At 38.6% G+C, this 16,384-nt stretch overlaps 1 protein-coding gene across 1 annotated transcript in view; it reads left to right on the top strand.

Annotated features, from left to right (window-relative positions):
• Nucleotides 1-16,384, top strand: part of LOC126161685 (mediator of RNA polymerase II transcription subunit 12) — a 415,184-nt gene that overhangs the window by 320,341 nt on the left and 78,459 nt on the right. The window contains exons 33-34 of the mRNA XM_049917698.1: nucleotides 7,388-7,630; nucleotides 9,985-10,137. Of these exons, the coding sequence (XP_049773655.1) occupies nucleotides 7,388-7,630; nucleotides 9,985-10,137 (396 nt within the window). The remainder of the gene's footprint in view (nucleotides 1-7,387; nucleotides 7,631-9,984; nucleotides 10,138-16,384) is intronic.

The following is a 16,384-nucleotide window of genomic DNA, read 5'->3' as shown; positions in this document are numbered from 1 at the left end:
GCCACCAACAGATCTCTAATTGCAGACAGGTGCAAAGTAGCAGGATGAATAACCTTTGCCTTTATCATGTGTCCTAAGTAGTTCAGTTTTTCCTGGAAGAAGGAGCACTCTTCTTTGTTGCACTTTAAGCCAAGAACAGAAAGAACTTAAAACAAACAGTGTAAACTTTTTAAATGTTCAGCCAGTGTATGATGCACGACTACCATATCATCCCAGTAGTTTGTACGAGAAGGGATTTTTGCCGTTAACTGTTCCAGAAACAGTTGAAAAATTGCAGGAGCTGAAGCATTTTTGAATGGTAGTGTTTGATACTGGAACAAACCTAGTTGAATGTTTATTATAAAGTATTGCATTGACTGCTTGTCTAGCAGTAATTGTAAATACCCCTCAAATAAATCAATCTTCAAAAAGTATCTGCCCCGTCCCAATCCATCCCTCAGTTCCTACGGATGTGGAAGAGGAATGAATCCGTGACTGTTTGTGGGTCTACTGTTGCTTTAAAATCAGCACACAGATGTAAACTGCCTGATGGCTTCTTTAGAATGAACAAGGTTGAGACCCAGTTGCCTGCAGAAACTGGTTGGATAACCACATTGTCCTTCCATCTTTGCAATTCCTGAGCAGCTAGCTCACAGATTGTGTGGCCAACAAACCCTGTGCAAAAAAATTGCATTTGTGCATTGTCTTTCCCTGTAATGTGCACTTCAAAATCTTGAGCCCTTCCGTAACCTGATTGGAACAGTTTCTTGTACTTGCTACACAAGTCAGAAACATTAGTGTGAGGCACTGAAACACTGATTTGTAATGCATTGTTGTTTATGCACATGTTGCACAAATCATCAAACAAGTGTAACTCATAAGTTTGCACTGTCTCTAGGACAAGGTACATGGGATGAAACACATTTTATCATTCCATGGAATGTTGCAGGCAAACTACACGCCAGGTACTGGAATTTCATGTCCGTTGTAGGCAGACAAAATAGAAGTAATTGTTGTAACAGTGGGCTAGTGATTGTGTCATATGTGTCTTTATTAGTTCATGAAACAGAAGCACATATGTCCAAGTGTAATTGAATTGAGGAAGTGCAAGGCTTGGCTTGTGCCATTGTTAATGGCATTGCTAAAACCATATGCACCATTGACAGCTTTGTTGTGGCTGTGCATTCGCACAGTGGCAGCTGTTGCCTGTGCCTGGTTTTCCTTGTAAACACACTGTTTCATTGTGACCATGCTATCCCCACAGGTAATGTTTTGCATCAAGAATGATTTGAAAAGCACTGAGGGCAAGACTTCCTCACAGAATTCTGTAGTACATGTCATGTACCACAAGACTGAAAATTTTTACTTCTAAATTTACTGTTTATCTGAACCCTATTTTTAATCTCTTTAACACTACCAAGTACTTGAGACAAAGTGTCTTGTGCACTACAGACAGCATAAATACAAGAAGCCACAGAATCAACCTGTGTTGAGTCCACAATAGTTTAATATTCCAAAAGAGACAGAACTGTTCTTAGATCAGGAGCTTGCAGTTTTAGAATTGCAGTGTGAATGCACGTGTCTGATATGTTCTTTGTGATTGAGTCACATTCATGATATCACTATAACTGATTCCACAAGAACACTTAAACTTACAATGCCTTGTTAGTCCTCTGAGTGTGGCAGTTTACTGTTTTAGAATTTGAGAAGGCTGCTGCTTTAGATCAAATATTTAAACCTTGATGCTGTGATATGTATCTGACTATCGTAATGATTGTCTAACAGCGTACAAGGTCATTGTACCTGACTGATTCAGGACAAGTGTCTGCACACAATTTTATACACACACGATAAATGTTGGCTTCAACTGTGAACAAAAAGAAAATATTTGTAATGTATGCTGCAAAATGGGTCTCCAATTGCACCTGATATTCTGACCATTTTTCTGCCTTACATGGTATCAGTGAAATTTAGGTGCAGCAACCCATGGTGGTGCCGTTTGGTGAGAGAGTACTGTCATTGTTTGCTGAACACTGAGCCACAGGTGTTCAGTCTGCTGCACCTGAAACTGAACAATTTTGTTTAGAGACATTTCCTGTGGCAGCTCAGACGTAGTTAACCACTTGATATAATACGCAGATATTAAGAACAGAGTGAAGGCAACACCAGGCAGTTAAAGCACATGTATGATGCGCACTCAATAAACAGCAGGTGAGGACCTATGGTACGAACAGTGTCATAGCCATTCTTTGTGCCAGACGAAAATATTCTCACCGGTAAAATGATGGGTTATATACTTTGCTCTAAGAGGAGACTGAGCAGAAACAACAACACATAAAATGTTAGTCCACCTTATTACAACAATAATAAGAAGATGTACTTAATTTTGTACAATCCATTTCCACAGGAATGTTGTGCATATTTACAGCCTTCGCTGAATATTAACATATCACTTGATGTAAATGACTTACAAGTCTTTTCTCTCGCAGAAGGACATTTGACCTTACATTCACAAATAGTTCTGCCTAAGACATAGAGCGCACTGATGGCCTAATGTAAGATGATGCTGTAATCTTGAACGGTGACTACAAACTGGGCTGAGCATTCCTGTGCTCAGCCGTAAATAGAACATTGATTGCGGTGGCATAGCGAAGCTCTAGGGGGTGTGGCAATGCTGGCATTGCTCATTTGTCGGTGTGGCATGCAGCGACTATCATTTTCTGTGGTTTCTTTGTGAGGTGCCAGTCTTGCTTTGGCAGCTCGCTGTTTGGATGACACCTTACCTACACTCCCAAAATTCACAGTTCTGCATACTTTGCATGGCTTGCATTCCTGGAAGAAAGGGTACTGTGGAAAACTGGCTTTTTCACAGTCTAGGAGAGTTTCAAGAATGAATGTTTACTCTACAATGGAGTGTGCACTAGTTTGGAACCTCGTGGAAGATTAAAACTGCGTTGTGGACTGGTACTTCAAGTCAGAACCTTTTGCCTTTCACGAGCAAGTAACTGTACTGAAGGAACTGCCCATGCACAACTCTCAAATATTTTTGAAGAAAGGAAGGAGGTTTTTGCATAAGTAAAGCAGTGAGGGTGGGTAGTGTGTGGTGCCTGGATAACTCATTTGTCAGAGCATTGTCTGCAGAAGGTAAAGATTCCATTTGCCAGTAAGTTTTGTGTAATCCAATGTTGGACTTTAAACCGAATAAAATATTCAAATGAGTTGCATGGTGCATCACGATTAGCTTACAGCAAATGTTTATTCAAGCAAAAGAAAGTGCAAAACAATTTTGCCCAAAAGTCATAAAGCAGTAGCATACTACACTTTTTTGTTTCTGCGTAAGCTGATAAAATTTTCAGTTTATTTTTTTGTGAACATTCAGTTTGTGATTACCGCAAAACATTGCATAATTTGTTTGGTACTTCAGTTTCTTAACATGTCTGCTCCTGTACATTTTTCTACATTTATGTGATAGTCCTGCAGTGCTTCTCATATAAGACACAAAACTTCACAAGGGGAGATTTCTATTTTGATGTCCACCTTAGAGGCTCTTGTTGACAGCCACAAGGTAGCTTTCAAACTACATATTTATGAATGAAATACAGTTGAATACCTGTCATATCACTTAGTAAATACTTTAGGACTAAAGGAGACCACTCAATGAATAGCAGAAATGTCACATTGTCAGAGCGCGCACACGCCCCCTCCCCCCCCCCCCACACACACACACACACACACACACACACATACTGTGCCAGCTGGATAGACAATACCAGGATTACTATTCCAATACCGTGATTGCAGTTCGGCAGGCGGACTGGGGTGGGGGTCGTATTGAGTAGGGTGGATAGAGGGAGAAGAGGTGAGAAGCAAGAGGAGGGGTAGCAAACAGGTACCTAGTGGGTATAAGGGAGGCAGCTTTGCTGCCTAGGGACGGCAGGTGGACGGGCTAGACATGTGAGCCGGTGAGGTGCGGCACACAAGAGGGATGAAATGAGTCTTTGATTTTTCGAGAGGGTGAAAGAACAGAGGCAGGGGAAACTGGTGATTAGAGTGTGTGGGGACAATGGGTTAGTGGAGACTGAGGCCAGGAGGGATGCAGAAGCCAAGCATGTGATCCAAGTAGTTTAGAAAAGCTGGTGCTGGAGTGAAGGATCCAGGTGGCACTGAACACAAGCATTTTCTCAGCTGCATGTTGTTTCATGATGGTCACCTTTGTTCTTGTCCACAGTTTAGTGGTGGACATTCATTTTGGTGGACAACTGGTTTATTGTCATACCAAAATAAAAGCTGTGCAGTGTGCAGCAGAGTTGGTATATGACATGGCTGCTATATAACAGGTGGCCCTGCCTCTGATGGCTAGTGTTAACCTGTGACAGAACTGGAGTAGGAAGTCCTGTGTGGTTGGATTGGTCAGGTCTAGCGCATGGGTCTTCTACAGGTATATGACCCTTGTGGCAAGGGATTGGAAGTGGAAGTGACATCAGGATGAACCAGGATTTTGCATAGGTTGAGTGGTCAACAGAATATCGCTGTAGGAAGTGTGGGAAGGATCTTGGGTAGGATATCCCTCACTTTAGGCAATGATAAAAGACGTGGTCAGAAGATTAGGCATGTGTGAAGAGTTGGCAAGGGAAATCTGTTTGCATGCTAAGTTTGGGGATAGTGTTTCTGTGTGAAGGCATGCATGAAACCTACAACAAAGTAGGCAAGGGATTCTCATCACTGGAGATAAACCATCAATGAATGACCATGCTGTATGTGAGTGGCTTTTTGGTGTGGAAGGAGGGACAGCTGTCAAAATGCAGGTACTGTTGTGTTTAATACAAATGTGCGGGCGCGTGGACGCGCGCGCGCTCGCAATAGGGCCATAGACTCAGAGGGCCATAGACACGGGTTCACAGGTAGATGCCGTGTTTCTTGACTTCCGCAAGGCGTTCGATACAGTTCCCCACAGTCGTTTATTGAACAAAGTAAGAGCATATGGACTATCAGACCAATTGTGTGATTGGATTGAGGAGTTCCTAGACAACAGGACGCAGCGTGTTATTCTCAATGGAGAGAAGTCTTCCGAAGTAAGAGTAATTTCAGGTGTGCCGCTGGGGAGTGTCATAGGACCGTTGCTATTCACAATATACATAAATGACCTGGTGGATGACATCGGAGGTTCACTGAGGCTTTTTGCAGATGATGCTGTGGTGTATCGAGAGGTTGTAACAATGGAAAATTGTACTGAAATGCAGGAGGATCTGCAGCGAATTGACGCATGGTGCAGGGAATGGCAACTGAATCTCAATGTAGACAAGTGTAATGTGCTGCGAATACACAGAAAGATAGATCCTTTATCATTTAGCTACAAAATAGCAGGTCAGCAACTGGAAGCAGTTAATACCATAAATTATCTGGGAGTACGCATTAGGAGTGATTTAAAATGGAATGATCATATAATGTTGATTGTCGGTAAAGCAGATGCCAGACTGAGATTCATTGGAAGAATCCTAAGGAAATGCAATCCGAAAACAAAGGAAGTAGGTTACAGTACGCTTGTTCGCCCACTGCTTGAATACTGCTCAGCAGTGTGGGATCCGTACCAGATAGGGTTGATACAAGACATAGAGAAGATCCAACGGAGAGCAGCGCGCTTCGTTACAGGATCATTTAGTAATCGCGAAAGCGTTACGGAGATGATTGATAAACTCCAGTGGAAGACTCTGCAGGAGAGACGCTCAGTAGCTCGGTACGGGCTTTTGTCAAAGTTTCGAGAACATACCTTCACCGAAGAGTCAAGCAGTATATTGCTCCCTCCTACGTATATCTCGCGAAGAGACCATGAGGATAAAATCAGAGAGATTAGAGCCCACACAGAGGCATACCGACAATCCTTCTTTCCACGAACAATACGAGACTGGAATAGAAGGGAGAACCGATAGAGGTACTGAAGGTGCCCTCCGCCACACACCGTCAGGTGGCTTGCGGAGTATGGGTGTAGATGTAGATGTAGATGTAGATGTAGACATAATACTGAATGGAATGAGATTCCAGTATATGTCCAAAAATATAACAAACAAAGTGCACACTACCAATATTTCATAGGTTATTAGTTGTAGTGACAGTGTACAAGAAGTATTCTCAAATGAAAGTGCTTGTTGGTTTTTAAATATTATGCTGTGCTATGTGAAATAGTGTATGATAGCACTTGAATTGTATGAATTACTGTTGTGTACACTGGTACTCCCCCCCCCCCCCCCCCCCCCCACACACACACACACACACACACACACACACACACACACACACACACACTTCTGTTTCTTGGGTGTAAACATGACAGTGCTGCCACCATGGCCAGCTTTACAGGTTTTTTTTTACTGGCTGATATTTGTTTTATTGTTGACATTTTACATGGAAAACAATAATGCATGTTATGCCCAAGTTAAAGATGAGTACCGACTCATATTTATGGCCAAAGATTGTCATTACAGTGCCAGAGAATACCCATGTATTACACAAGTGATCAAGTGACATCAGCTACCTGGGAGATAAGATCTGGGAGATCTCTGGAAGATAAGGTATATGAGAATGGAATGCCCTCAAGAACTTCACTGTGAAAATATTTTTGGATAAAATTGCCTCTCACCAACATTTCATAAAGTGAAATTAATTATAATTGTCCTTCCGTTAAGCACTCACTTTCATTTAACATAGAAAAGACATAGGGTGTAAAATATTATTTCAACTTGACTGGTCGAAACACCGAACTTAGATGTTTTTACTGCTGCCCCTGTATACAAGGGCATTGTTGGATATAGCTACAAATAACGTGAAGAAGACAAGAGCTTCCTATATAAATGGCTGCAACCTACAATTCCTGGACATAAAACTCAGAGTATATTCAAATTTATTGTCAGCTGTGTGGAAGGCATCACTTTCAATGTTACGCATTCAGCTTTAGAATCCACCAGTGACAATAACACCTGTTCCATCTACTCTGTTGATATAAATTGTTTCTGTAGATAATGTCTGTGTATTCCATCTACCAATACACTTTTGTCTTCTGAATGCCGGTCTCAGATATTAACCAGAGCATTTTTGCATAATATTCAAGTAATGTTACCACTTTTGTATTTCTTCAATACAAACTAAAAGGAAAAAAAATGAATGCTGGATTTTACCCATATCAGTGTTTAGAACTCCTACTTTGTCTGGCAAATTTTTGTTTTGTTAAGTGTACAAATTGCCAAAATGGTAACATAGAAACCAAATGTTGGAAGATGTCAGATCTTTATCTTTTGAAAATAACTGTTCTTCCAAATATTTGTTTCCAGTGAAATATAAATCATATATAAGTAATATATAGTTTATATTATGGAATTGTTCTAATACATGTGTACTATGCAAAATGGTTCCACAGGGACTTCAAGTGGCTGAGAAACAACGTGTCAACCCGTGGGATCTTCTTGAAGGCCATAAAAATCCTGCTCCTTTATCTTGGGCTTGGTTTGGTGCAGTGCGCATGGAAAGGAAACCATTGTTGTATGAAGATACACATCGTCTTCTTAAATATCATACACATGCTATTGCTTGGCCAGTATCGTATTATCTTGATGCTCCACCTCTGCCACCCGAAGATTTGGAACCACCACAGGAAAAACCAGTAAGTTTCTGCCTTCTAGTTATATTGTATTGTTATGGGTTAATTGTCAACTACCACCAACAGTTTTTTAGGAACTCATGAAATACAGCAAAATCAGGATTCCCAGTAGCAACCTGAATCAACAGTAAATGGTTGAATCAACTGTAAATGGCTGAATCTGCAAGGATATCGTCTGATATTGGTTTGCATTATAAATTGCAGATAGTTAAAGTAGAGGTATTTGTGAAATTGGAGCGAGAGCAGGCCTGTCAATCCATACAATGGAATGCTTTGTTGTTACACAGGACTATGAGGATTTCAGACCCCATGCTTGGGCTGGGCAATACACCTGATTTCACCAAGCATGGAGGAATTTCATTTTTCCTCACATGGGAAATATTTAAATAAGATAGCATGGGAACTCTTATATGTCTTCTGTTGTTGCTAACAGACAAATAATACAGGGACTTGCTGTTAGATGATGAGCACTTCTACTTTTTCATACAACTTGTTAACAGCAACACATATTGCTGCAAAACAACACACCACTTTATCAGTTGGGAAATGTTTCATTCATTTGATCTCTCCATGGACATGATGTTTTATGACTGTCTGACAGTTCAGTTCTACTTAACATATCTCCAATTCTTTCAAGATGGATGCTTATGTATTAGATCCAGTCATCCTTCATTACTTTTCTGTTGCCATTATGTGCTCATCAATCAGGATGGTTCCACATCATCTTGTGCAGCCAGTGCAATGATGAGTTGCTGCTGCCATTAAGCTGATGGTTGTTCTGCACACAGCTAGGCTGGCACATGCATTTTAATTGCTATTTAGTACGTTAACTTCATAATTATTGTTCCTCTTTGATCATATACGTGTGCTATTCCATTTTCATTATCATTAAACCTGAATTTCTTCATACTTAGCTGAGTGACAGCAATCAACGTATATTGAGGTTGAATATGGTTCAAATCTCTACACAATTAGACAGGTCTTCACCAATTCAAGTGATTGACACCTCCTAAATCCAGTCTGAAATTGAGTGTAGATCTTCCCTATGCAGCTGTTGAGGCAGTTAATTCAGTAGATTCTCAGATCATTTTGGTTTTTGTAGATTTAAGTATGAGAATCAAATTATCTTCAAGAAATTGCCCTGTATCTTTTTATTAAGTTGAAAAAATGAAGGAAGTTTTCTGCAGGTGACAGTTTGCCAAATCGGAATATGTCACAACCTCTTACAATGTCAAATATTGTGAAAAATGGAGAATCCATTGAGAAGGAGCAGTTGTAAACCTGTTAATGTGTGGAATTTAGGCCCCCACTGCTCCCTTTGGTCATCACCCTGACAGTGACAGTAGTTTGGTTGAAATGCTCTTTTGTGGTCTGATCAACAGCTTCTGTGATATTATGAAAACTTTCATTCATTACAGCAATTCTTGTGTGTCAGAATTTTTATTAGTCTCCCATATGATATAAGGCTTAAAGTCATAATCTGGGGAGTTGGGGAATTTCTGATGTAATCTCTCTATGTTCTCCTTTATTCTCCAGTGATAATTTTGCTCTCATCATCCAAATGGCTTGATATTTTGCTCTCATCATCCAAATGGATAGCGGAGGCTCTGAAGCTGCTTATTGCATACAATTAGTGAACAGAGAATATTGAAACTAGATTGGGAAATGTTACTTTGAGGTGAAATGTTTGCAGGCCTAGGGACGCATATGGTCTTAACTTTAATAAAATCAATGTTCCATTTCCATTTTGCCTATATGTGTTGAGGTGGTTGTTTAAAAAAATAAGAAATGAACAAAACTGTTATTTAACACAATATGCATCACGTTGATAATTATATGTATTTCATTTATATTTGTACAATCCATTCATGTGTGTGTGTGTGTGTGTGTGTGTGGTGTGTGTGTGTGTGTGTGCCCCCTCTAATGTTCTAGTTATTGCTTTATCTGCCAAATAGTGAAACAAATTCTGTGAGTGTTTTTTCTTTGTGTTATTCATTTGAATTTTGTGCAGCATGTATGCTTTCAATTCCTTATTTTATTGTTTGATTGTTATTGTAAAAGTCTTTCACATTTAAGTTTTCTGTGTTGCCCATACGGCTTGTCCTGAATTTGGAGTAGTGTACTGGCTTTATTTGGTGTCTTTTTCATTTTGCATTCTAGAAGGGCTACTTGTGTTTGAGATACTTTTTTCTTATCTTCTTGATGTCATCTAAATATTTCCTGCTAAACTTTGCTCAGGCAGCTGCTTTTGTGTTGTGCTCCTCTCTCTGCACCAGTGTGAAATGCGTAGTGTGCTTCCGTGTGGGCGAACTCATTCTAATCCTGAAGTGTAGTGTTCATGTGTGTACTGCACCCAGTTGAAGGATGAGGGCAAGGCAGACACACCAAATTCGGCGGACCAGTCACCGCGGGGAACTGGAGGCAAACGACCGAAGGCACAGCGGAATCGGAGACGTGCTAAAGTTGGGCCAGGACAACCTGTTATGGGAGCAATTCAGCAGCCAGTTCAGGTTAGTGCTGTACTTTTAACATGCATAATGTTTGTTATTCAATAATACAAGTTACAGTGTCATCCTTGATTTTTTTGTATCACCCACAGCACTACCTATCCATCCCTCACATTGCCTGTCATATTTCCCTTCCTCTTACATCCTCCTGCCTCCCCCTAAATAACTGAGAATCTGAGTGAAGTAGACCATATTAGAGCCCCACAGGCTAGAGTGGCAGTAGGTGCACATTCTGTGTATAAATTTATGTACTGTATGACAATGGAATGGACCACATGGATATTTTTACAATTATTCCAGTTATACATCAGGTTATTAATTTTGGTCTATAATAACTACCTCCAGACCTACAAAACAGAAAGATGGGGGCATCTTGCCATAAAAAGTGCATCAGATTTGCAAGTAGGGATATCAAAAATCAAATTATGGGTATTTAACTCTTTCACACACCCAAGTACAAATAATTTTTTGATCACATTTAGTCAACATATGTAAATACAGTACAGTCAAAGTAATAAGCCAACTAAGTTTAATTATTTTATGTAAAATTATGTGCACCACATACATTACTCTAACAAACATGTTGAATTTGTATAAACTTAGCAGATTGACATGCAGAAATGATTGACATGTCTGCAGCACAACGCAACATTGCTCATCCAGGTTACATGAAATATACATTAGCCATTTATGGAGTAAATAGATGCTCGAAACAGTTTCAATAAGAGTCAATAAAACCTTCTACAAATTTGCTAACCAGAATGCTAGCACATTATAATATAAAAAAAACTGGAAAGAGGAAAGAGTCTTTATTGAATAGAATTAACAAATACTGTAAAACAGACTGTTAAAGTATAACACTACAGTATTTAAATCAGTGGTTTAATTAAAGTCAATTTGAAGCAACAGTTTTAATACAATATGAGCACAATTTCAAAAAAAAAGATTTATTTTGAAATGTAACAGCTAATCATGGGCCAAGATTTCATGTAGGAGTAGCACAGTAAGAGTCTATCTTTTGGCAAAAAGTAATATGAATTGTCTATATCATGAATGCAAGATGGCATGGAGAGGCTACTGTCAACAGAACTTATATTTAGCATGACTGCCCTACATGCCAATTGTTTATAGTAACTGTAGACAGCTATAAAATACAAACTCATAAACTATGCCTGTGCAAAATTGTATTAGAGGTTTGATATGTTTACACTCTGCTTAACAGAACTGTAGCATGAAACAAAAAATGTAGGTGAAGTGTATACAAAGGGCAATATATAATCACCTGATATTTGCCGCACATCACAGTCAATTAAATATTGTTCTCCTTAATGACCTAGACAGACTATTAGTTGAAAAGACAAATGCTCATATGCTAACAGTTATTAAAGTTTGTCTGTTGTATGCATTAGTTCACATGATACACACAAAGCACTGCCCACTGTGACGTTGGATGCCACTTGGTGACATTGCAAGCATGCGATGCGGTAACAGAAGTATGTAAGCGGTGTAAACGCGGATGGAAAATCACCGTGGTGAAGATATGGGCTGCAAATGGGAAATCCATTGATGTAAGAGATTTTGACAAAGGGCAGATCATTATTACATAGAGCTTGTGAACGAGTATCTCGCAAATGGTGAAGTTGGGTGAAATGTTCATGTACTACTGTCGTAAGCATCTACAGAAAGAGTTAGATGGACAGTGAAACTACCACCAGGTGCTAAATAGTGGGATGCCCACAACTCTTCACAGGATGTGGGGTTTGGAGACTTACCTGCTCCATAAAGTAGGATAGATGGTGATCTGTGGCATCTCTGCTGAAAGAGCACAGTGCTGGTGCATGCACAAGTGTTTTCGAGCACACCATTCATCATACAATGTTGTACACTAAGCTCTGCAGCAGACCACCCCCAACATATTCATATATTGACCCAATGGCATCGTCAGTTATGATTGAAGTGGACATGATGGATTCAACCATCAATCAATGTAAACATGTTGCTACATGAGGTCGCTCGCTAATTGTCTCCACAAATTCCATCATCAGGTGAATGGTGGCTCAGAATGTGCAGTGCACCATGGGTGTGGGAGCAGTACTATGCTATGAGAGACATTCTCCTGTGCTTGCATGGGAACTGTGGTAGTGATCAAAGACATTCTGACAGCTGCAAACCACCTGCATCCCTTCACGCATGATGTCTTCCCAACGGCAATGTCATCTTTCAGCAGTATAATTTTCCACATCTCGGAGCCAGAACATGCTACTTTGATTTAAGGTGCATTATAGTGAAAACATGTTGAAGCCTCGGTGACCAAATTTGCCTGACGTAAGTCCTATGGAACCCATCTATGTTGCTGTCAGGCACCATCACCGCATACACAAATCAGCGGTCCATTATTTACATGAATTACATGACCTGCGCATAGACATCTAATGCCACATACCTCCACAAACCTACCAACAATCTATAGGAACCCTGATTTGCAGAATCATTTATGTATTTTATTCCGGGGAGAGAGAGAGAGAGAGAGAGAGAGAGAGAGAGAGAGAGAGAGAGAGAGAGAGACAAACAAGCTATTAAGCAGGTGTGTTTTGGCTTATCAGTACATATGAAACATGTGCAATTTTAGACACAAATAGAAAGAAAATAGATTGACTAAAAACAATAAGATGTATAAAATCTGACAGGATGAGATTCACATGAATAATCTAGAAACTCACTAAACATAAATTACAAAAAGCTACATTTTTAGAAAGCTGTAGTCATACAACCATTGTCTTACAGTGTCCCACAGTAATCAATGAAATACACACTGAAATCAACCTAGAAACAGATACTGCTGGTGGATATGTAAGTTTAATTACTTGCTCGTTATGACACTGAAGTCGAGAGAAGAGATGGGTACTTCATCAATATGCTATCAAATATGCCAAAATATGCATTAGATGCAAAATCAGTTTGTTCATTAAGCATTCTGTCAGGTTGAGCCTTCTTATATTTGTTAATTGTTTCCATAAGTGGCCATGTATGTGATTTATTGTTGCATTATTAGTTCAACAAAAATCATACAAAACTTAAACTCCAATACATTATATCTTCCAGTTTTTTTGTTTTTTTTTTCTTTCTTTTTTTTCTTTTTTACTAAGCTGCATCATAGGCAGTAGTTTATTCTTTAAGACTGAGCAATTCAGATTTCCATTACTGTTTTCTCAATGGTATTTTAGAGCTCAAATAACCAGTGTGTTTATTTGTATTATGAGGTATATTGAAATACATTTAACAAATTTGAAATCAAAATTGCGTAGTATGTCTCTTGATGTCAAATGGTTCAATATTAGCAGGCAAGTGAGTTCGAACAAAGCAGAGTGATTAGTTTCTGGGAAATTTCTGTCATAGCAAGGACATTTCACCTTGTAAGGGACATGCTGCTACAACATTGACGCATGTGTGAAACTGTTCGATAAAAAAAAAAGTCGGATGTGCAGTAAGCATAGCACCACACTATGTGACCATAGTACAGGTTTGCAATGAGCATATGAACACAATCAATGATGTCTTAAGGGACAAATTGTATGTCTTTTGGATGATCTCCTACTTCGGGAATCGCCACATGCCATATTTCAGCAGCACTGTTTGCAGCAGTGTGTGAGGAGAAATGTACTAACTTCATTTGGAGAATAAAGGGCATTGGTACATACCTTGTGAACACAGCTAAACATGTATGGATACAATTGGTCAAAAACTTCTTTATCACAATCTTTCAGCAAACACTGTTGATGATTTATGTACTCATTTATAAATCACATGTCTGATTGTTCTCTGAGAACACATCCAGCCCTCTTTGATTCCTATCTTAAAAAGAACCATCATTCAAACTGTTAAAGAAAGAAACATGTTTTAGAATTTACAGAATTCATGCACAGATGCTGTAAACAATGCTCCTCTCTTTACATTAATCTGTTATTGTGGCTGTTGGAAAGACACCCAACCAAAGATACAAGTTTCAGTTCAGTTTTCAGTATACACACTAGACAAAGACAACAGTTTGATAGGAATAGTGCTATAAAGAAAATAAAATACAGAAATTATTAATACTGGGCATTTTTTTCCTATTTCAGTCATCCAGTGGAATGTTTGTGTAAATAAAGCATAAATAAAATTAAATGATTGAATGAGATGTTTATTATCAATGTATTGCATGCATGAACATTGTCACTTTTGTGGCATAAAATGTTGAACTGTTAACAGAATAATGCATTCAGCAATGTCCAGTCACTAATTAGTAATTAGCATACCCTGTATGCTCTCAGTACTTCCATAAATAATTCACCAACATGAGACATCCACTCCACTTCTAAAACACATTTATGCTATATTGTGTCAGGTACATAAGAAAATTGGCTAATCTCCTTAACAAAGCATTATTAATTCTATATTAAAAAATAAGTAGAATATACATTGCCAGCTGTGTTTCAAGTCTAGAATAGAAAAAAAAAATATTGCAACCATAATTCTTAGGTTCTATGTGCTTTAGTAAAAAAGCCAAAAAATTTTCTACATATCATCAATATGCACATATTAAGTCATATTGTTTGAAACAACTTCCATATGAAACTGGATAATCAAAAATATGAAATTTATGTGTATTCATGGGATTGATTCAGTGCACAAAAAGTTCTTAAGTTTGAGAGATTCAAGGCTATATCAAATCTTGAGATAATTAACATTTCACTAAGGTAGCTGTTTTGTGATCAATTAAATTCTTGTTTAATTCTTTTTGTCTTACACCACATGAAGTTAATCTCATGCTGTTTCCTGACATCTGCTCCATCCAACAATCATAGTCAAGTCCCTTTTTGTGTTGTGTATTTCCCAGAAGTATGTTCAGAGACTTAACTACATAACAATAAAAGTATGAAAAAAAAATCTAGGATTGGTCACATGTGAATGGTTGACAACATAATACTTTCATCACTTAATAATGCTTGATTAAATATATTTTCTAATGACTGATATATTTTGCAACATTTAGTTGAAAACACAGTCCAAAAATTTCCATTTCTGCAATGGTGCATGTGTGCCCTTAAGAAAATATATGTTATGACACATTTATAAAAATGAGATAAAAGTTCGGATAGTTACAAGAAATTACGCTCAAAATATCACTGATGTGAGGTGGTAAGCAACAAATTTATGTCTTATCTTGGCAACAAATAAGAAAAAAAATATTGAGTTCCCAGAAAATTGCGTGTCTGTTAGAAAAATAAAATGCAGTGTTCCGTGTCACAAACGACAGTTTAATTTAGGTGCAGTTGATGTGGCAATGAATAATTAATTGAACAGTGGGAAATACAGGAAGGAATAATGATGATATTATGAAAAGGATACATTGCTGCTCACCTTGTAGTGGAGATATTGAGTTGTAGACAGGCACAACAAAAATACTGGTAAAAAAAGTAAGCTTTCAGCCCAAAGCCCTTCTTCTGAATTGGACAACATACACACACATATTCATAGGAATGCATCTCACACAGACATTAATACTGCCTCTGTTGTGCCTGTCTGTGAATAATTAATTGGATAGATAAAAACATCTACTCACCAAGCAGCGGCAGGAGAAAAAGACGTATAAAAGTTATGTACATGAGTTAGCTTTCAGAGCCAATGGCTGCTTCTTCTGGCAGAAGAGTTTAAGGCAAAGGAAGAAGGATGAAGGAAAAGGACTGACAAGATTTAGGAAATGGAGAGAATTACGGAAAAGTTACCCGGAACCCCAGGTCAGGGGAAGATTACCATACGGGATGAGAGGGAACGGTGAGTCTTTCCTTCACATCCCATCCAGTAAATCTTCCCTGACCTGGGGTTCTGCACAACTTTTCCATAACTTTCCTCATTTGTTAAACTGACCAGTCTTTCACTTCATTCCTTTTCCTTCCCTTTCAATTCTTGTGCCGGAAGGAAGAACCACTGTCTCTGAAAGCATGTACATTTCAATAACTTTTGTACATGTTTTCTTCCTCCGCCATTTCATGAGTAAGTTTTGTTATGTATCAAATTATATTATATTTTCAAAAGTTGGATATTTTTGTTGGTATAATTACACTATTAATGTTGTACCTGCCACTCTCCTTCCCAAAAACTTTCAGCTTGATGAAAACTTGAGTTCACACTCAAGTCATGCGAGTGAAATTAACTAACATTCATTTGTACATAAAGTATTACAGAATGAGTAAGTAAAAAGGGCTGTGAT

Source organism: Schistocerca cancellata, chromosome 2 (genome assembly GCF_023864275.1).
Source record: "Schistocerca cancellata isolate TAMUIC-IGC-003103 chromosome 2, iqSchCanc2.1, whole genome shotgun sequence".
Taxonomy (NCBI): domain Eukaryota; kingdom Metazoa; phylum Arthropoda; class Insecta; order Orthoptera; family Acrididae; genus Schistocerca; species Schistocerca cancellata.
The sequence above is the reverse complement of the archived record's forward strand: the minus strand, read 5'-3'. Positions and strand labels throughout refer to the sequence as shown.